Here is a 22,988-nt window from a genome sequence, read left to right on the forward strand (position 1 = left end):
GACAGAGACCTGTACAGAGCAACTGTTCAGTTCAAGACGGACTCTGTGTAGCTACAGTAAGGCTGCATCTCAAATGGTACCTAACCCCTATAGGGGGCTGGTCTATAGTAGTGCACTATATGGGGAATAGGGCTCTGGTCTATAGTAGTGCACTACATGGGGAATAGGGCTCACACACTCACATGCATGCACACACACACACACACACACACACACACACACACACACACACACACACACACACACACACACACACACACACTTTTGTGAGGCATTGTCATGCATGGGCGTAAAGTCAGTCACACAAATGTGAGTGGACCGTGCATCAGAGCGAGAGAGAGCGAGATGAGCTGAGATTGAATTATCTCAGTCATCTATCACCTCTAATACACTCATCATTAAGTCTCTCTCTCCCTCCCTCTCTACAACCTCTCTCCTCTCTCGCTCTCGCTCGCTCGCTCGCTCTCTCTCTCTCTACAACCTCGCTCCATCCTCTCTCTCTCTACCTCTGTCCAACTTCTCTCTCACTCTCCCTCTCGCTCTCTCTCTCTACAACCCCTCTCCCTCTCTCTTGCTCTACATCCTCTCTCTTTACCTCTCTCCATCCTCTCTCTCTACCTCTGTCCAACTTCTCTCACTCTCCCTCTCGCTCTCTCTCTCTACAACCCCTCTCGCTCTCCCTCTCTCTACAACCTCTCTCTCTCCCCCTCTCTCTCTCCATCCTCTCTCTCTCTACCTCTGTCCAACTTCTCTCTCTCTATCGCTCTCTCGCTCTACATCCTCTCTCTCCATCCTCTCTCTCTACCTCTGTCCAACTTCTCTCTCTCTCTCCCTCTCGCTCTCTCTCTCTACAACCCCTCTCCCTCTCTCTCGCTCTACATCCTCTCTCTACCTCTCTACAACCTCTCTCGCTCTCCCTCTCTCTACAACCTCTCTCTCTCCCCTCTCTCTCTACAACCTCTCTCTCTTAAATTCAAGCTGCTTTATTGCTATGAAAAACATTGCATCAATATTGTCAAAGAAACAATGTATACAGTATACATGATAATAAAATCATGAATAATAATATAACCTGGTAGTAAATAAAAATACAAATAAATACACTAATAATAGAAATAACAGCAATAAAATGGTAACCGTCAATAGTAGAAATGTTATAAATAATAGGGACGATAAAAGTCTAAACATGGAAAATGAACATGCTACTATTATTACTAATGTACTAAACAAAATATTTATTTTTTTTCACCTTTATTTAACTAGGTAGGCTAGTTGAGAACAAGTTCTCATTTACAACTGCGACCTGGCCAAGATAAAGCAAAGCAGTGTGACACAAACAACAACACAGAGTTACACATGGAATAAACAAGCGTACATTCAATAACACAATAGAAAAAAAGAAAGTCTATATACAGTGTGTGCAAATGGCGTGAGGAGGTAGGCAATAAATAGGCCATAGTAGCGAAGTAATTACAATTTAGCAGATTAACACTGGAGGGATAAATGAGCAGATGATGATGAGCAGATGATGGTGTGTAAGTAGTGATACTGGTGTGCAAAAGAGCAGAAAAGTAAATAAAAACAATATGGGGATGAGGTAGGTAGATTGGGTGTGCCATTTACAGATGTACTATGTACAGCTGCAGCGATCGGTTAGCTGCTCAGATAGCTGATGTTTAAAGTTAGTGAGGGAAATATCACCAGCTTCAGCGATTTTTGCAATTGGTTCCAGTCACTGGCAGCAGAGAACTGGAAGGAAACGTGGTCCCGTGTGGCTCAGTTGGTAGAGCATGGCGCTTGCAACGCCAGGGTTGTGGGTTCAATTCCCACGGGGGGACCAGGGTTCAATTCCCACGGGGGGACCAGGATGAATATGTATGAACTTTCCAATTTGTAAGTCGCTCTGGCTAAGAGCGTCTGCTAAATGACTTAAATGTAAATGTAAGGAAAGGCGCCCAAAGGAGATGTTGGCTTTGGGGATGACCAGTGAGATATACCTGCTGGAGCACGTGTTATGGGTGAGTGTTGTTATCGTGACCAGTGAGCTGAGATAAGGCGGAGCTTTACCTAGCATAGCCTTGTAGATGACCTGGAGCCAGTGGGTCTGGGAATATGTAGCGAGGGCTAGCCGACTAGAGCATACAGGTCGCAGTGGTGGGTGGTATAAGGGGCTTTGGTAACAAATCGGATGGCACTATGATAGACTACATCCAATTTGCTGAGTAGATTATTGGAAGCTATTTTGTAAATGACATCTCTGAAGTCGAGGATCGGTAGGATAGTCAGTTTTACGAGGGTATGTTTGGCGGCGTCAGTGAAGGAGGCGTTGTTGCGAAATAGAAAGCCGATTCTAGATTTTATTTCGGATTGGAGATGTTTAATATGAGTTTGGAAGGAGAGTTTACAGTTTAGCCAGACTCCTAGGTATTTGTAGTTGTCCACGTATTCTAGGTCAGAACCGTCCAGAGTAGTGATGCTAGTCGGGGGTGCGGGCAGCGAACGGTTGAAAAGCATGCATTTGGTTTTTACTAGCGTTTAAGAGCAGTTGGAGGCCACGGAAGGAGTGTTGTATGGCATTGAAGCTCGTTTGGAGGTTTGTTCACACAGTGTCCAAAGAAGGGCCAGAAGTATACAGAATGGTGTCGTCTGCGTAGAGGTGGATCAGGGAATCACCCGCAGCAAGAGCGACATCGTTTATATATACAGAGAAAAGAGTCGGTCTGAGAATTGAACCCTGTGGTACCCCCATAGAGACTGCCAGAGGTCCGGTCAACAGGCCCTCCGATTTGACACACTGATCTCTGTCTGCGATGTAGTTGGTGGACCAGGCGAGGCAGTCATTTGAGAAGCCAAGGCTATTGAGTCTGCCGATAAGAATATGGTGATTGACAGAGTCGAAAGCCTTGGCCAGGTCGATGAAGACGGCTGCACAGTACTGTCTTTTATCGATGGCGGTTATGATATCGTTTAGTACCTCTCTCTCGCTCTCTCGCTCTCTCGCTCTCTCTCTAGCTCTCTAGCTCTCTCTCTAGCTCTCTAGCTCTCTCTCTAGCTCTCTAGCTCTCTCTCTAGCTTTCTAGCTCTCTCTCTAGCTCTCTAGCTCTCTCTCTAGCTCTCTAGCTCTCTCCTGTCATTTTTTTTCTCTCTCTAACCATCACTCTGTTTATGGATGAGGTGCGGCTTTGTTTGGCCTTGTTGGAGAAATGAATGGGTCTTGGATACGTAGCAAATACACACACACACACACACACACACACACACACACACACACACACACACACACACACACACACACACACACACACACACACACACACACACAGGGAACACACACACACACACAGGGAACACACTCAGACTCCATGTGACTGCACACTCTGCCTCCATGGAGCAGTCACTGAGGCACTGTCATGGAATACTGATGGAGCGACTCAGAGAGGAGGAGAGATAAAGGGAGGAAGATAAAGAGATGGAGGCTAAACTAATTACAGACCCTCTCTGACACTACCTAAACCACTGCTTTCTAACTGTAAAACATCACTGATGAACCCCCGTGTGTGTGTGTGTGTGTTACAGACCCTCTCTGACACTACCTAAACCACTGCTCTCTAACTGTAAAACATCACTGATGAACCCCCGTGTGTGTGTGTGTGTGTGTTGCAGACCCTCTCTGACACTACCTAAACCACTGCTCTCTAACTGTAAAACATCACTGATGAACCCCCGTGTGTGTGTGTGTGTTGCACTGTATGGACATGCTCTATAAACCTCTTCCTGGGGACAAAGACCTCATAAATGCTTGAGAGAGAGTGTTTACATTTTGTCTATTGAATGAAGGGATAACTGAGTGTGTTTAATGTAATGTCTTCATGTACTGCACTGTGACGTACTGACTTTGAGAGAGATAAATCCTGAACAGGTAATCAAATGGTTACCCGGACTATTTGCACTGTGTGCCCCCCCAAACCCCTCTTTTATGCTGCTGCTACTCTCTGTTTATCATATATGCATAGTCACTTTAACTATACATCCATGTACATACTACCTCAATTGGGCCGACCAGCCAGTGCTCCTGCACATTGGCTAACCGGGCTATCTGCATTGTGTCCCGCCACCCGCCACCCGCCAACCCCTCTTTTACGCTACTGCTACTCTCTGTTCATCATATATGCATAGTCACTTTAACCATATCTACATGTACATACTACCTCAATCAGCCCGACTAACCGGTGTCTGTATGTAGCCTCGCTACTTTTATAGCCTCGCTACTGTTATTTTTCACTGTCTTTTTACTGTTGTTTTATTTCTTTTCTTACCTATTGTTCACCTAATACCTTTTTTGCACTATTGGTTAGAGCCTGTAAGTAAGCATTTCACTGTAAGGTCTACTATACCTGTTGTATTTTGCGCACGTGACAAATAAACTTGATTTGATTTGAATCACACAGACCCACAAACAATTTGAAAACAAATCAAACATTGATGAACTCCCATATCTGTTAGGTGAAATACCGCAATCACAGCAGCAGGTAATACTGAGAGAAAGGCTGAGCTGTAGTGTGGGTCTGACTGTCTCAATCAATCTGCTTTTACACACACACACACACACACACACACACACACACACACACACACACACACACACACACACGCTCATCATTCCATCTGAAAACACTGCAGCCGCTCCAACCTCAGATAATGTAGAACAACGAGGCCTCATCTCAGACACTGGGCACCATGCTGCCTTTACTGCTCTCTTGACTACGTGTGTGTGTGTGTGTGTGTGTGTGTAACTGGATCTCAGGCTGAGCAGGCTGGGTGTATTACCTGTTGGCAAGATGTCCTCCTCTCAGGGTGAGGGAGAGAGGAACAGAGGGAGAGAGAGAACACTGAAAGGGTAGGAAGAGGGAAGTGGTTGAGGTAATTCATGTAACTCGGAGGGGCTCAGGGGTAGTGTGTTGTAACTCGGAGGGGCTCAGGGGTAGTGTGTTGTAACTCGGAGGGGCTCAGGGGTAGTGTGTTGGAACTCGGAGGAGGTCAGGGGTAGTGTGTTGGAACTCGGAGGAGGTCAGGGGTAGTGTGTTGGAACTCGGAGGAGGTCAGGGGTAGTGTGTTGGAACTCGGAGGGGCTCAGGGGTAGTGTGTTGGAACTCGGAGGAGGTCAGGGGTAGTGTGTTGTGTAACGGGTCATGTCAGTCGCAACTGAACGTCTTTTGTTTAAAAGTCTGTCTGTCAATGTGGGAAGGCAGTGTTCATTTTACTCTGCAATACAATTGTCTGTATAGGAGCAGGGTACACACCTAAACCCCTTCCTTCCTTCACACACTCTGTCCCTCAACTGACGCAGGTCGACCTTTATTACCATGAGTCTTGTCCTGGAGGCAGAACTAGTTGATTTCTGCTAGATGGGCCAGCTGCAAAGTCAATTTTGGCTATATTGTAAAAATGTATGACAACAAAAATGTGATTTTTGGTTTTAATTTAAGGTTAGGGTTAGACATTAGGGTTAGCAGTGTGGTTAGGGTTAAAATCAGATTTGATGACCTTGTGGCTATGCCAGCTAGTGACCACGCTGACCTGATCATACAATCATTTGTTTGTGTCCTGCCTCCGTTGTGGTCCTGATTTTAAAGATGTAGGCTATTAATCAGGTTCAGGATCCTGAGGGGTTCTTCCAGAACATGAAGGGGTGTGTGTGTGTGTGTGTGTGTGTGTGTGTGTGTGTGTGTGTGTGTGTGTGTGTGTGTGTGTGTGTGTGTGTGTGTGTGTGTGTGTGTGTGTGTGTGTGTTGGCATGAAGGGTTGCTTTGTGGGCCTGTGGTCTTTGTGTGTGTCATGTGCCAAGTTCCTTCTCTGAGTACCTGCGAGACACACACACACACACACACATACACACACACATATATGCAGGTCAGTCTCAGCAGCACATATGCTTTATTGATACAGGGCTGGTAACAGAGGTGTGGTTAGAGAGGTGTGGGAGCCCTCAGATATACATACTGTTTAAACAATGTAACAGCCAGCCCATAGAGTACACACAGTATGAACCCTCTATACACTGCTTGTTAAACTTCATGTCTGGACATGCTTCATACTATACACAGAAGAAGACATAGTTTAGCCACAGTCTCAAGCCTGGAATATACTGACTGATTTGAAATAACAGACAGTACGTAAACATTTAAACGCCACCAAGCAGAAATGTGTAATGTTAAAGTAAGCTAACGTTGTAATATCTGACATTCCAGGTCCATTTTGCTGCTAACGTGCTTCAGGGGTCTCCCGTTAACTTTTTAAAACGGTCTGCATTTCATAATGTCATTAGACTTATTTGCGTTGGGCTTAATAAGACTTTAGTATGTATGCAGGAACAGAAGATAACATTTTCAAATGTTCACCTGTCTGTATTATAGGCTTGAGTTCCACCCCTGGACAGTATGCATTATGGAAGGTTCTACAGACTTCTCAGTAGCTTCTTTGTCATTTCTGACCCTTCAACCCGAGCTCCAGGTTTTGGTGTAATGGGACGTGTGTATGTGGCTGTGAACACGTTACTTGTGAGTACCAGAAGTCCTCATAAGAATCGTAAACCAATTACAATTCAGAGAAGTGAGGACATTTTGCTATTTTAGGCTTAGTGGTTAGGATTACTGTTGGAATTAGGGTTAAGGTTAGGTTTATGGTTATGGTTAGGATTTGGTTAGGGTTAGGTTCAATTATTGGTCCCCAAAAAGTTGGGAGAGCGAGTGGATGGAGTGGGGAGACCGGAGGGGAGGGGGGAGGAGCGAGGGGATGGGGGTGGGGGGAGGAGCGAGGGGATGGATGGAGGAGGAGACGAGGGGATGGAGGGGGGAGGAGATGAGGGGAGGAGCGAGGAGATGAATGGAGGAGGAGGGGAGGGGTTGTGGGAAAGAAAGGATTCATATCTGTCTGCTGAATGTTATGGTTAACATCAAATCACATCTAACTTTATTGAGACAGCATTTAATAAACAGTGCCCGTTGATTCAATAGCTGTCCAGTTAAGTAGATGTATGGTCCATAAGCTCTATAAAGTCCCTGTGGCTGAGACGTGTGTGTCTTTATTGGGTTATTTAATGAGGGACACATTACAGCTGTCATACATCCTGCAGAGGGTCTGAGGGTTCAGAACATTACAGCCGTCATACATCCTACAGAGGGTCTGAGGGTTCAGAACATTACAGCTGTCATACATCCTACAGAGGGTCTGAGGGTTCAGAATATTACAGCGTCATACATCCTACAGAGGGTCTGAGGGTTCAGAACATTACAGCTGTCATACATCCTACAGAGGGTCTGAGGGTTCAGAACATTACAGCTGTCATACATCCTACAGAGGGTCTGAGGGTTCAGAACATTACAGCCGTCATACATCCTACAGAGGGTCTGAGGGTTCAGAACATTACAGCTGTCATACATCCTACAGAGGGTCTGAGGGTTCAGAATATTACAGCGTCATACATCCTACAGAGGGTCTGAGGGTTCAGAACATTACAGCTGTCATACATCCTACAGAGGGTCTGAGGGTTCAGAACATTACAGCTGTTATACATCCTACAGAGGGTCTGAGGGTTCAGAACATTACAGCTGTCATACATCCGACAGGGGGTCTGAGGGTTCAGAACATTACAGCCGTCATACATCCTACAGAGGGTCTGAGGGTTCAGAACATTACAGCTGTCATACATCCTACAGAGGGTCTGAGGGTTCAGAACATTACAGCGTCATACATCCTACAGAGGGTCTGAGGGTTCAGAACATTACAGCTGTCATACATCCTACAGAGGGTCTGAGGGTTCAGAACATTACACCTGTCATACATCCTACAGAGGGTCTGAGGGTTCAGAACATTACAGCCGTCATACATCCTACAGAGGGTCTGAGGGTTCAGAACATTACAGCTGTCATACATCCTACAGAGGGTCTGAGGGTTCAGAACATTACAGCTGTCATACATCCTACAGGGGGTCTGAGGGTTCAGAACATTACAGCTGTCATACATCCTACAGAGGGTCTGAGGGTTCAGAACATTACAGCTGTCATACATCCTACAGAGGGTCTGAGGGTTCAGAACATTACAGCCTTCATACATCCTACAGAGGGTCTGAGGGTTCAGAACATTACAGCTGTCAGACATCCTACAGAGGGTCTGAGGGTTCAGAACATTACAGCGTCATACATCCTACAGAGGGTCTGAGGGTTCAGAACATTACAGCGTCATACATCCTACAGAGGGCCTGAGGGTTCAGAACATTACAGCGTCATACATCCTACAGAGGGTCTGAGGGTTCAGAACATTACAGCGTCATACATCCTACAGAGGGTCTGAGGGTTCAGAACATTACAGCGTCATACATCCTACAGAGGGTCTGAGGGTTCAGAACATTACAGCGTCATACATCCTACAGAGGGTCTGAGGGTTCAGAACATTACAGGGTCATACATCCTACAGAGGGTCTGAGGGTTCAGAACATTACAGCTGTCATACATCCTACAGAGGGTCTGAGGGTTCAGAACATTACAGCGTCATACATCCTACAGAGGGTCTGAGGGTTCAGAACATTACAGCTGTCATACATCCTACAGAGGGTCTGAGGGTTCAGAACATTACAGCTGTCATACATCCTACAGAGGGTCTGAGGGTTCAGAACATTACAGCTGTCATACATCCTACAGAGGGTCTGAGGGTTCAGAACATTACAGCTGTCATACATCCTACAGAGGGTCTGAGGGTTCAGAACATTACAGCTGTCATACATCCTACAGAGGGTCTGAGGGTTCAGAACATTACAGCTGTCATACATCCTACAGAGGGTCTGAGGGTTCAGAACATTACAGCTGTCATACATCCTACAGAGGGTCTGAGGGTTCAGAACATTACAGCGTCATACATCCTACAGAGGGTCTGAGGGTTCAGAACATTACAGCGTAATACATCCTACAGAGGGTCTGAGGGTTCAGAACATTACAGCGTCATACATCCTACAGAGGGTCTGAGGGTTCAGAACATTACAGCCGTCATACATCCTACAGAGGGTCTGATAGGGTTCAGAACATTACAGCTGTCATACATCCTACAGAGGGTCTGAGGGTTCAGAACATTACAGATGTCATACATCCTACAGAGGGTCTGAGGGTTCAGAATATTACAGTGTCATACATCCTACAGAGGGTCTGAGGGTTCAGAACATTACAGCTGTCATACATCCTACAGAGGGTCTGAGGGTTCAGAATAATTACAGCTGTTATACATCCTACAGAGGGTCTGAGGGTTCAGAACATTACAGCTGTCATACATCCTACAGAGGGTCTGAGGGTTCAGAACATTACAGCTGTCATACATCCTACAGAGGGTCTGAGGGTTCAGAACATTACAGCTGTTATACATCCTACAGAGGGTCTGAGGGTTCAGAACATTACAGCTGTCATACATCCTACAGAGGGTCTGAGGGTTCAGAACATTACAGCTGTCATACATCCTACAGAGGGTCTGAGGGTTCAGAACATTACAGCGTCATACATCCTACAGAGGGTCTGAGGGTTCAGAACATTACAGCTGTTATACATCCTATAGAGGGTCTGAGGGTTCAGAACATTACAGCCGTCATACATCCTACAGAGGGTCTGAGGGTTCAGAACATTACAGCTGTCATACATCCTACAGAGGGTCTGAGGGTTCAGAACATTACAGCCGTCATACATCCTACAGAGGGTCTGAGGGTTCAGAACATTACAGCTGTCATACATCCTACAGAGGGTCTGAGGGTTCAGAACATTACAGCTGTCATACATCCTACAGAGGGTCTGAGGGTTCAGAACATTACAGCTGTCATACATCCTACAGAGGGTCTGAGGGTTCAGAACATTACAGCTGTCATACATCCTACAGAGGGTCTGAGGGTTCAGAACATTACAGCTGTCATACATCCTACAGAGGGTCTGAGGGTTCAGAACATTACAGCTGTCAGACATCCTACAGAGGGTCTGAGGGTTCAGAACATTACCGCTGTCATACATCCTACAGAGGGTCTGAGGGTTCAGAATATTACAGCTGTCATACATCCTACAGAGGGTCTGAGGGTTCAGAACATTACAGCCGTCATACATCCTACAGAGGGTTTGAGGGTTCAGAACATTACAGCTGTCATACATTCTACAGAGGGTCTGAGGGTTCAGAACATTACAGCTGTCATACATCCTACAGAGGGTCTGAGGGTTCAGAACATTACAGCGTCATACATCCTACAGAGGGTCTGAGGGTTCAGAACATTACAGCTGTCATACATCCTACAGAGGGTCTGAGGGTTCAGAACATTACAGCTGTTATACATCCTACAGAGGGTCTGAGGGTTCAGAACATTACAGCTGTCATACATCCTACAGAGGGTCTGAGGGATCAGAACATTACAGCTGTCAGACATCCTACAGAGGGTCTGAGGGTTCAGAACATTACAGCTGTCATACATCCTACAGAGGGTCTGAGGGTTCAGAACATTACAGCTGTCATACATTCTACAGAGGGTCTGAGGGTTCAGAACATTACAGCGTCATACATCCTACAGAGGGTCTGAGGTTTCAGAACATTACAGCGTCATACATCCTACAGAGGGTCTGAGGGTTCAGAACATTACAGCGTCATACATCCTACAGAGGGTCTGAGGGTTCAGAACATTACAGCTGTCATACATCCTACAGAGGGTCTGAGGGTTCAGAACATTACAGCTGTCATACATCCTACAGAGGGTCTGAGGGTTCAGAACATTACAGCCGTCATACATCCTACAGAGGGTCTGAGGGTTCAGAACATTACAGCTGTCATACATCCTACAGAGGGTCTGAGGGTTCAGAACATTACAGCTGTCATACATCCTACAGAGGGTCTGAGGGTTCAGAACATTACAGCTGTCAGACATCCTACAGAGGGTCTGAGGGTTCAGAACATTACAGCTGTCAGACATCCTACAGAGGGTCTGAGGGTTCAGAACATTACCGCGTCATACATCCTACAGAGGGTCTGAGGGTTCAGAACATTACAGCTGTCATACATCCTACAGAGGGTCTGAGGGTTCAGAATATTACAGCTGTCAGACATCCTACAGAGGGTCTAAGGGTTCAGAACATTACAGCTGTCATACATCCTACAGAGGGTCTGAGGGTTCAGAACATTACAGCTGTCATACATCCTACAGAGGGTCTGAGGGTTCAGAACATTACAGCCGTCATACATCCTACAGAGGGTCTGAGGGTTCAGAACATTACAGCTGTCATACATCCTACAGAGGGTCTGAGGGTTCAGAACATTACAGCGTCATACATCCTACAGAGGGTCTGAGGGTTCAGAACATTACAGCGTCATACATCCTACAGAGGGTCTGAGGGTTCAGAACATTACAGCTGTCATACATCCTACAGAGGGTCTGAGGGTTCAGAACATTACAGCTGTCATACATTCTACAGAGGGTCTGAGGGTTCAGAACATTACAGCTGTCATACATTCTACAGAGGGTCTGAGGGTTCAGAATATTACAGCTGTCATACATCCTACAGAGGGTCTGAGGGTTCAGAATAGAGGTCGACCGATTATGATAATGCTGCCTTCAGACTCCAGGCTTTATACAGGTATAGCAGAGTGGAGAATAATGCTGCCTTCAGACTCCAGGCTTCATACAGGTATAGCAGTGTCAGGAAGAGTGAAGGTGAATGGCTTTTACCTTCAGTCATTCTTTTTGAGGTGATGAATAGGGAGAGAGAACAGAAAGAGTTGTGTCCTGTCCTTGTTTGTGCGTATGAACATACTGTTTGCTTGTGTGTGTGTGTGTGTGTGTTTCATTTATTGCTGTGTGTCTGCAGGCTGTAGGTTTGGTTTCTTTATGTCTGTGTCTGTCTGTCTGTCTGTCTATTCAAATTCAATTCAAGGGGCGTTATTGGCATGGGAAACATATATTAACATTGCCTAAGCAAGTGAAGTAGATAATTAACAAAAGTGAAATAAACAATAAAAATGAACAGTAAACATTACACTCCCAGAAGTTCCAAAAGAATAAAGACATTTCAAATGTCATTGTCTATATACTCTCTCTCTCTACACCACCCCCGTTCTCTCTCCTCTCTCTCTCTGTGTCTCTCTCTCCTCTCTCTCTACACCACCCCCGTTCTCTCTCTACACCACCCCCGTTCTCTCTCTACACCACCCCCATTCTCTCTCCTCTCTCTCTCTGTATCTCTCTCTCTCCTCTCTCTCTCTCTGTGTCTCTCTCTCCTCTCTCTCTACACCCCCCGTTCTCTCTCCTCGCTCTCTCTGTGTCTCTCTCTCTCTCTCTCTCTCTCTCTCTGTGTCTCTCTCTCTATCTGTGTCTCTCTCTCTCTCTGTCTGTCTCTGTCTCTCTGTGTCTCTCTCTCGCCTCTCTGCTCTCCCCCCCAACCTTGTTCTCTCTCCTCTCTGTATCTCTTATTTTTCCCTTTCTCTTCATTTGTTTCTCTGTATCTGTAGTTTCTATCTCTCTCTCTGAACAACTTGGTTAATGAGTTCTGCCTTTGTCTTTCTTCTTCTGCTAAACCAAACAAGCAGACAAAGTCCGGCAGGAGAAAGACCTTTTTGTTTGTTCAGTCGACTCTTAGAAGCTTTATCTCTCTGATCAGAGAGCTTTAGAGTGCTCAAATAGATACAAATCCAGTGTGTGTGTGTGTATTAGTTTCTCCATTGTTTGTTTAATGTACGCTACCATCAGAATCAACCACAGCCTATTTCAGATCCACAGTCCTCTGCATTGTGAAGATGTAGTGTTGTCAACCAGTGTAAATAACTTAACTAATCACCTTTCTCCTTCTCTTTTTCTCTATTTTTCGTAGGATCCCTCCTTCTCCCTCCTCCTCCACGACAAGCTCCAGGTGCCCAACAGCTCGCGGCGGGCGTGGAACGAGCGTGACAGTCGCTGTGACGTGTGTTCCACTCATCTGACCCAGCTGAAACAGGAAGCAGTCCACATGGTGCTGACCTTGGACCAGTGGGACCTGTCCCCCAGCTCGCCCCCCACCCTGCCCAGCCGCAGTGGCCTTCCCCAGGGCCCCACAGCACCACGGGACTGGGCCTACCTCCTCTCAGCCTCAGCAGCCTACCCCCATCCACACCCACACCACCCTACCATGCCTCCGTCCTCCTCTAGTGTATCAACCTCAAGCCCCAGCCACACTGCCTCCAACCCCTGCCAAGGTGCAGAATCTGTGGGGCAAACCTCTGCCCAGGCAGCCTCTTCAGCTCTAGCTCCAGCCCCCTCATCGCTAGCTCCATCCTCTGTGCACCAGGGAGGATACCCCCGCTATGGGTCCAAGCCCAGCTCCCTAGGGGTCGGCTTGGGGGTTGAGAGGAGAAACGGCTCTCCGGCACACAGCAGTAAAGCCAGCGGTGTTCAGCCGGCCCAGCCGCCCCAAAGCCCCAGTAATAACGGTTCTGGTAGCGGAGGGTTACTGAGCACGGCAGCCCTGCAGGCTCACCAGTACATGTCTCGCAGCAATGGAGGAGGAGTCACACTCTACCCCTACCAGGTATGCTGTGTGTGTGTGTGTGTGTGTGTGTGTGTGTGTGTGTGTGTGTGTGTGTGTGTGTGATGATAAACTTTTTGAAATGCAGGTAGTTAGAATTGGGGGGGAAAAGATCAAAATTAATGGAAGTGGATCTGTTTCCAAAAAGTGTGTAACTGGAAAGAGGGTTGGCACAAAACATAATGTGGAATTGTTATGTTCCGTGTCTGACTTTAGGGCCCATTTTGACCTTATTTTTCAAAATGTCTCCCCCAATTTGTTGACCAAAGGGAGAGGAGAAACTGTGAGGTTGAACTGAGCTTCTGTCCTCCCTTTTCCTCTGAAATCGAGTTGCAGTGTGTCCCGGGTGTCGAGTCACGTAGGGTTCATTAGATTGTGTTTGGCCCTGATGACGTATATTAGCCATGAGCAAGTGGTCAGACAAAGTGTATGTGAGTAAGTGGAGGCTGTCCTCAGCTGAGAGTGGTAACCGAAGGGAAGATGAGGACACCTCTTGGAACAAAGGGTTCTGGGAGAGGACTGTAAACTGTTATCGAAAGAGACAGGTGGGAGGGGGGTGGGGGGTGGAGAGAGCCTGTAGATGTATTATTCACTATAGACTGCAGTTAGGGCAAATCAAGTCTGAAAAGTATGTAAAATCATTCTTAAAGTATGTAAAATCATTCTTAAAGTATGTAAAAATGAGAGAGAGAGTTAGTGCTCTGTGTTCTGATTCCATGTAATAATGAATATCCTGATAATGAGGACTCCAGGGAACTCTCCTGTCACACCCCTGTTCTCCCTCACCTCTCCTCTCCCTACCACCCCGTGTCCCTCACCTCTCCTCTCCCTACCACCCCGTGTCCCTCTACCTCATCTCCCTATCTCATCATTTCCCCTGTTCTCCCTCATCTCTCTCCCACCCCCTGTCCCTCACCTCTCCTCTCCCTACCACCCCGTGTCCTTCTACCTCATCTCCCCATCTCATCATCTACCCTGTTGCCCTCATCTCCCTATCTCCCCTGTTGCCCTCATCTCCCTACCGCCTCTGTTGCCCTCATCTCCCTACCGCCTCATCTCCCTACCGCCTCATCGACCCCCCCCCTTCCCCTCTCTCTCCCCCACCTCCCTCATCATCATCTTGTCCCTCCCTCACACTCCCCTGTCCCCTACACTCCTAACCCTTCTTCACCTCCCCTAAGCCTTTTTCTAGCCCTTCTGTCAAATTCATCCCTCACTCCCTGTCTGTGTCCTCCATTCCCTTCGTCCGTCCCCTCCCTCCTTTTCTCTCCTCTATCCCTCCATCCCCTGTCCCAAGGTCACCTCTCTGAGGCCTGCCTGGCACACAGCCCAGGGTGCTACTAGAAATACACTGTGTGTGTGTGTGTGTGTGTGTGTGTGTGTGTGTGTGTGTGTGTGTGTGTGTGTGTGTGTGTGTGTGTGTTTGTATGTCTGTGGAATAGAGTCAGGAGGATATTATTATTTTTTAAATTGAACCTTTATTTAACTAGGCAAGTCAGTTAAGAATAAATTCTTATTTTACAATGACGAACCCTCCCCTAACTCAGACGACGCTGGGCCAATTGTGCGCTGCCCTATGGGACTCCCGATCACAGCCGGTTCTGATACAGCCCGGGATCGAACCAGGGTCTGCAGTGACGCCTCTAGCACTGAGATGCAGTGCCTTAGACCGCTGCGCCACTCAGGAGCTTTAAGATATACGAGTCCATTTTATTTCTTCCCTCCATTTCCCTTGTGCTGAGATGGCACGACGCCCATCAAAGAGCCATCAGTCAGCCATTGTCTTCACATTATGCCATAGTAGCATATAGCCTAGCCTGTAGCATAGCCCTGTGATACTAGCATATAGCCTAGCCTGTAGCATAGCCCTGTGATACTAATACCATGCTTTAGCAGTGTAGAACAGCTGCACGCTAATCAAGAAGGGTTAGGCTCCCGCAAGCAGTCAAGTGCTGGCACCCGATCGAGTAGCCACACACACACACACACACACACACACACACACACACACACACACACACACACACACACATACCTCCCAGTATGGTGCATGTGGCAGATGTCCTATATTTCTGTTTCTAAATCAGGTATTTCGGTCTGTGGATGACGCAAGTAGACTACTTCTACACTAATTAGCCAATCAATCAACCGTGTGTGTGTGTGTGTGTGTGTGGCTCATCTCTCCTCTTCCCTGCAGTAACAGTGTGACTTTAACACTCCTGTTTTACCATTCGAGCAGAGCGAGAACATGATGATAAATCACTGTGAATTCAGACAGGTCACACACAACCTCCAGAGCTACTGCTGGGGTGTGTGTGCATGTTGAAGGAGAGGGAGCTAGGGAGTTGAGAAGAAAGCAGAGTGGGAGTGATGAGATGGAGAAGGAGAGATTTGGGGGGGGAAGAAAAGGAGAGAGAGAGAGCTTTATAAATGGATGACATTTAAAGAGTGCTGATACAGCGATATGGCGTGAGCCTGCTGGCACAAAATGGCCGCCGAGCTTCATCCATCCAGGTAGGACAACATATTAGTGGTGGATACTGGATAGGACTTACAGCCCCATACAATGTAAAGCACCTATAGTCAAAAATACTATATGAATCACTAGATGAATCCAATGCATTAGTTTTATGAATATTCTTTATACTTAACAAACATTACTGAAAATGTGAAAATAAATTGTTAAGGTTAACTTGATCAACACGTTCAAGAGGAACAATCAGATCTCTATCGAGAGATCGAGAGAGAGAGCTGTGCCAGTCGGGTAATATGGAGGTGACAGATGGAGGAGGATGGCACCAGGTCTCCCTCTGGTCTGACTGGCACTGTGTCACCAGTGGAAGGAAAACCTGTTATTTTCTCACCTTAAAGCAAACAAACAGGTGTAGTTCCTCCAGTGCTCTATACTTACTACTGTTTCTGTCTGTTGCCGTTCCAGTCACACAACATGTGACCATCTCTCTCCGATGTCCCCCTTTCTCTTTTGTGTTGTTATTGTTATATAATGTGTGTGTGTGTGTGTGTGTGTGTGTGTGTGTGTGTGTGTGTGTGTGTGTGTGTGTGTGTGTGTGTGTGTGTGTGTGTGTGTGTAGATCTCCCAGATGATATCAGAGGGGTGTAGAGAGGGTCTGACGGAGGAGGCTCTGAATCTCTACAATGCTGATCTCCCCGCCCCCTCACCCTCCCAGGTCCCTCCCACTTTGCAGGTTACCACGGCAACCCCAACCACCACCTCTGCCGCTGCATCCTTCTTCGCCAGGTAAGAACAACCAGATGTAAATAACTTTACACCTTTATACAGTGTACATGTAAACGCACAGTTAGACACACACACACACTGACAAAGGCCTGCAGAGTCCTTCAGCCCTTCCCCTGCAATCTTCCCAAATGAGTCAACTGTGTGGAAAGAGACGTGTGCGTGTGCGTGTGCGTGTGCGTGTGCGTGTGTGCGCGTGTGCGTGCGTGTGTGTGAGGCCTGTTAACCAGTTCTATATTCAGTAGACGTATAAGTTACAGTGCATTCGGAAAGTATTCCGTTTTTTTATTTTTAATGCATTTGCAAAAATATCTTTAAAAAGTTTTTGCTCGTCATTATGGGATATTGTGTGTAGAGTGATGACTGAAAAAAACGATTTAATCCATTTTAGAATAATACGTAACAACATGTGGAAAAAGGGAAGCCTGAATGCTTTCTGAATGCCCTGTACATAATCAATAATAGGAATATTAAGACTGACAGAACATCAATAAAACACACACATCCTAGTACAGTCGTCAATAACTCAGGCGATACATGAATAACTAACGTCAAAACATTAATATCTCAGTGTCTGTGTCTATGACAGTTAAGACATCGAGGCCAACATTCTCCTAAAAAACGCCACCCCACAAAAAAATGTGAGGGCAGATTCTGCATTGCATACCTCCAGGTATTTCACTCTGCGATACATTGTGTTACACATCCCTTCTCAAATACTAACCTCATCCCAAATGTCCTATCTCGCTATACTGCTGAATGTTATCTGGCTAGATTTAAGCAATAAGGCCTGTGGGGGTGTGGTATATGGCCGATATACCATGGCTAAGGGCTGTTCTTAGGCACAATGCAACGCCAATCAGCATTCAGGGCTCGAACCACCCGATTGATAATTAAGCAATAAGGTCAGGGGGGTATGGTATATGGCCAATATACCACGGCTATGGGCTGTTCTTAGGCACAACGACCACAAAACCCAGAGGTGCCTTATTGCTATTATTAACTGGTTACCAACGTTATTAGAGCAGTAAAAATAAGTGTTTTGTCATACCTGTGGTATATGGCCTGATATAGCACAGCTGTCAGCCAATCAGCATTCAGAGCTCGAACCACCCAGTTTATAATTAAGGATATACCACCTCTGATCTCTGTAGTTTAAACCCAAACCTCTGATCTGTAGTCTTTCTTCTAGATGTATAATTCTAACCTTTGATTTGTCTTAAGTCCTGGTCTCTGTTCTCTCCATCCTGACATAGTTAGGAAGAGAGGGAGGGATAGAGATACAATTAGATAACTGTGTTGTATGTTAACTCTGGTATCTGTGCGGCAGACACCATGGTCTCTATTTTAACAAACATAATGCAATGGCAAGTCTTACCGCTGGCTGTAGCGTTATAGGTTCGGGGGGTGTGTCAGACATATGTTTAGCTATTTTCACAACCGGAATTATGGGCGCAGCAGCTTGGTTTTGATGAATAAAGAAGTTGTGGGTGTGTCGAGGCTTGGCTCCTCACTGGCCAATCAGAACGTGCTCCATGGCTAAATATGTGGTTTCTTCAAGTTATGTATTTACATTTTTTTTAATGTATTGCGTTGTCATCAACTCCAATTTGAATGTTAGTCCGTTATAGCCTAATTCGTTAAATAGCCTGCCCCATATCTGCTAAATATGTTGAACATGTTTTCAGTCAATATTGTTCTAGTAGCATTGCTTCAATATAGAAATACATTGTTAAACATCGGCTATAGCATTCACCCTGATATAGGGGCTAGGGCCTACTGTAAATTGCAGTCTGCCAAACATAGTCAATAAGAAAGATTAAATTCACTAGGCTATTGATAAGGCCTAAAAAGACAGTGTATAATTCTAATGAAATTTGAATAAAACCAAAACAGCAACTTGTTTTAAATAGTCATGTCTAAACAGAGTTCCAGGCACCGTGATTGATCCTCGTGGGTGTATAATTCAGACAAGGCCATTTAGAATATGGAGGGTTTTACCCACTTTTCACAGGAGCTGGATAAAGGTCCACTCACCGTTATGCAGTGGTGTAAAGTACTTAAGTAAAAATACTTTAAAGTACTACTTAAGTAGTTCTTTGGGGTATCTGTACTTTACTTTGCTATTTATATTTTTGAATACTTTTACTTCACTACATTTTCCTTGACACCCAGAAGTACTCGTTACATTTTGAATGCTTAGCAGGACAGGAAAATAGTCAAATTCACGCACTTATCAACAGAACATCCCTGCTCATCCCTACTGCCTCTGATTTGGCGGACTCACTAAACACACATGCTTTGTCTGTAAATAGTGTTGGAATGTGCCCCTGGCTTTCCGTAAATAAAATAATAAAATGGTGTCATCTGGTTTGCTTAATATAAGGAATTTGAAATTATTTATACTTTTTATTTATACTTTTGATACGTAAGTATATTTTAAACCAAATACTTTGACTTTTACTCAAGTAGAATTTTACTGGGTGACTTTCACTTTTACTTGAGTCATTTTCTATTAAGGTATCTTTACTTTTACTCAAGTATGACAATTTGGTACTTTTTCCACCCCTATGGTGCTCACAAATGTAATGTTTTGTAAACATAATGGAACCATCTTTCAGAGCACATTTGCACTTCTCCAGAAATAGCAGATGAAATTGCATTGCATTCCAGCCATGTACGTTCTCATGTACAATCAATCTGTTTTTTTAAACCAACAACAATATTTCTAAATAGGATCGGGTTAGAGGCACGATATCATAAATCGCTTCTCTCGTTCCATGGCACTGTGTGCACACGTAGGCCTAAATGTCTTTACACATAACATTTGCACGTCTATGCATAAATACTAGGCTCCTGTCAATTGTATCATTACCTATGTGCGAGGCAGATTGTTTTGACAATCTGTCGTTGATATGGCGTTATAGGAGTGAATAGTTTGGACTGGAGGAGCATGTCTTTGGTAATCGGACAAGGGGAAGGATAGCCCAGGTTTGTGAATAGTGAAAAAGCATGAGGGCAAAAACCTCCAAAATATTTCAACACACTCTCACTAGACCATTTAAAACCCCTTTATTTAAGGCTACTTTTGGCAAATGGCCAGGATAAACAGATGTACCTATGTGATGCTGCTAAATCGGCCTTGATTAGGGGGAGGCGAGGCTATGGTTGATTGGATTTTAATCAAACTAAACAAAATGGGGGAAAAAACAATTGTTTTTTTAATGTTTCTAAACACGAGATTCACCGGCACAAAAGGCACATCACTCCTTCCATGGCCACTGTGTGTCATGAACATCTCTCCTTCCATGGCCACTGTGTCATGAACATCTCTCCTTCCATGGCCACTGTGTGTCATGAACATCTCTCCTTCCATGGCCACTGTGTCATGAACATCTCTCCTTCCATGGCCACTGTGTGTCATGAACATCTCTCCTTCCATGGCCACTGTGTGTCATGAACATCTCTCCTTCCATGGCCACTGTGTATCATGAACATCTCTCCTTCCATGGCCACTGTGTGTCATGAACATCTCTCCTTCCATGGCCACTGTGTGTCATGAACATCTCTCCTTCCATGGCCACTGTGTGTCATGAACATCTCTCCTTCCATGGCCACTGTGTATCATGAACATCTCTCCTTCCATGGCCACTGTGTGTCATGAACATCTCTCCTTCCATGGCCACTGTGTGTCATGAACATCTCTCCTTCCATGGCCACTGTGTGTCATGAACATCTCTCCTTCCATGGCCACTGTGTATCATGAACATCTCTCCTTCCATGGCCACTGTGTGTCATGAACATCTCTCCTTCCATGGCCACTGTGTGTCATGAACATCTCTACTTCCATGGCCACTGTGTGTCATGTCTGGAGAGGCTGCGCTTCCACTCTCTCCTTCCATGCCTTTATCAACTGTGTTACCATTAACCTGCTTTTTGTGGGTCTCAAAATTTCGCATTAGCGCTGCATGAAATTGTCCACTTTTGCAATTGTTTTTAAGGACACACCTCAGATATTGGCAAGGCAAGCGAGCTGATGTTACACAGGTAAATAGCTGAACCTGACGTTAAGGCTGGAAAATGCCAGTGCGGCAGTTTTATCCATGACGACGTTGCAAACTGACGTGCGTTTAACACTTATAGAGCCATATGTCTGTGTTCCTTCCCTACTCTAACAGACAAACTGCTTCTGGCAATCTCACTCTCAACTCCCTCTCAAAACTTACGTGCTCGTACACATACTGTATATTATAAAATGAACCATACGCTCTAAGTTATGGCCTATACTGTATACGTGTTAGGGCCACTAAGTTATGGCATATACTGTATACGTGTTAGGGCCACTAAGTTATGGCATATACTGTATACGTGTTAGGGCCACTAAGTTATGGCCTATACTGTATATGTGTTAGGGCCACTAAGTTATGGCCTATATAAGTGTTATGGCTACTCTGTGTCAGGCTGTGTCAGGCTGTGTCAGGCTGTGTCAGGCTGTGCCAATGTTTCCGTAATATAATGTCCTGATAATGTCAAGGTGAGTTAGCTGGGGGAAAGATATACTGAATGCAATATGCACACACACATACACACACACACACACACACACACATACACACACACACACACACACACACACACACACACACACACACACACACACACACACACACACACACACACACACACACACACACACACACACATACATACCTATGAGGTACAGCATTCGATAACTTTCATCTATATACATTCATTTTGTTCCCTCAGGAACGTTATTGATTCCTGGTTTTTCCATATGTGTACATCGCTCTGTAGCTTTGATGTTGCAGTTGTGTGTGTGTGTGTGTGTGATTTACGAGTGCCATGCTCCTGTGTAGCAGACAGTGTTGGATGTGTTCAGGCTGTCAAGCAGGTGAGAAGAGATGGGGTTCGTAAATCGTATGGAGGTGTGTGTGTTTGGGGTTCTAGCTGCACACACACCTGAATGACATTCCACACACACATTGTCACACAGACACACACTCTCTCCTGCCTGTCTGTGTATAGATTTATGCCAGCTGTAACTGCTGTGTGTTTTATGATACAGGTGTCATGACCTGTATGTCTGGCTGAGGAGGTGTGTGTGTGAGCTATGATTTATGGTCCTTTCTTATGTCTGACTTCCTCTCCTCCCTTCTCCCCTCTTCCCCCCTCTCCTTTCCTCTCCTCTACCTTCCTCTACCTTCCTCTCCTCCCTTCCCCCTCTCCTTTCCTCTCCTCTACCTTCCTCTACCTTCCTCTCCTCCCTTCTCCCCTCTCCCTTCCTCTCATTTCCTCCCCTTTCCTTTCTCCTCCTCTCCCTTCTCATCTCCTCCCCTCTCCTCTCCTCCCCTCTCCTTTCCTTTCCTCCTTTCGTTTCCTCTCCCGTCCTCTCCCTTCATCTCCTCTCCTTTCCTCTGCTCTCCTGTCCTGAGTATTGATGGCTAGCATAGAGAACAATGAAACTAAGAGGAGATGTGTAGATGATGAATCCAGTATGTGATAAATAAGACATGTTCTGGGGAAACAGAGGAGAGAGAAGGTGTAATAACTAACAGAGGAGAGAGAAGGTGTAATAACTAACAGAGGAGAGAGAAGGTGTAATAACTAACAGAGGAGAGAGGAGGTGTAATAACTAACAGAGGAGGTGTAATAACTAACAGAGGAGGTGTAATAACTAACAGAGGAGGTGTAATAACTAACAGAGGAGGTGTAATAACTAACAGAGGAGGTGTAATAACTAACAGAGGAGGTGTAATAACTAACAGAGGAGGTGTAATAACTAACAGAGGAGGTGTAATAACTAACAGAGGAGAGAGGAGGTGTAATAACTAACAGAGGAGAGAGAAACACACATTTCTTTCTTTTCACCTTGAGCAGTATTTCCACCTTGGTAGTGCTTGAACATTCAAGTGTGTGTGTGTGTGTGTGTGTGTGTGTGTGTGTGTGTGTGTGTGTGTGTGTGCAGGGCTGGGCACAGACCTTTCAGGGGTTAGGATCTTTCATTATTTATATTTTATCATTCATAACATACCAACTCTCTCTGTACAAAAAATGTAAAAAACAAAATGAACGTAGGCCTATTTATTTCTGCAACAACACACGCACTCATCACGCATTGTAATCAACCTAGTTACAGTGCCTCATAAAGACGTG

At 45.6% G+C, this 22,988-nt stretch overlaps 1 protein-coding gene across 1 annotated transcript in view; it reads left to right on the forward strand.

Annotated features, from left to right (window-relative positions):
• The window catches only part of LOC120059787 (kinesin-like protein KIF26B), a 177,374-nt gene that overhangs the window by 53,317 nt on the left and 101,069 nt on the right, over window positions 1-22,988 (forward strand). Inside the window, exons 2-4 of the mRNA XM_039008836.1 lie at window positions 12,869-13,113; window positions 13,282-13,561; window positions 16,651-16,817. Of these exons, the coding sequence (XP_038864764.1) occupies window positions 12,869-13,113; window positions 13,282-13,561; window positions 16,651-16,817 (692 nt within the window). The remainder of the gene's footprint in view (window positions 1-12,868; window positions 13,114-13,281; window positions 13,562-16,650; window positions 16,818-22,988) is intronic.

The sequence above is a fragment of the Salvelinus namaycush genome, chromosome 15, assembly GCF_016432855.1.
Source record: "Salvelinus namaycush isolate Seneca chromosome 15, SaNama_1.0, whole genome shotgun sequence".
Classification (NCBI taxonomy): Eukaryota; Metazoa; Chordata; class Actinopteri; order Salmoniformes; family Salmonidae; genus Salvelinus; species Salvelinus namaycush.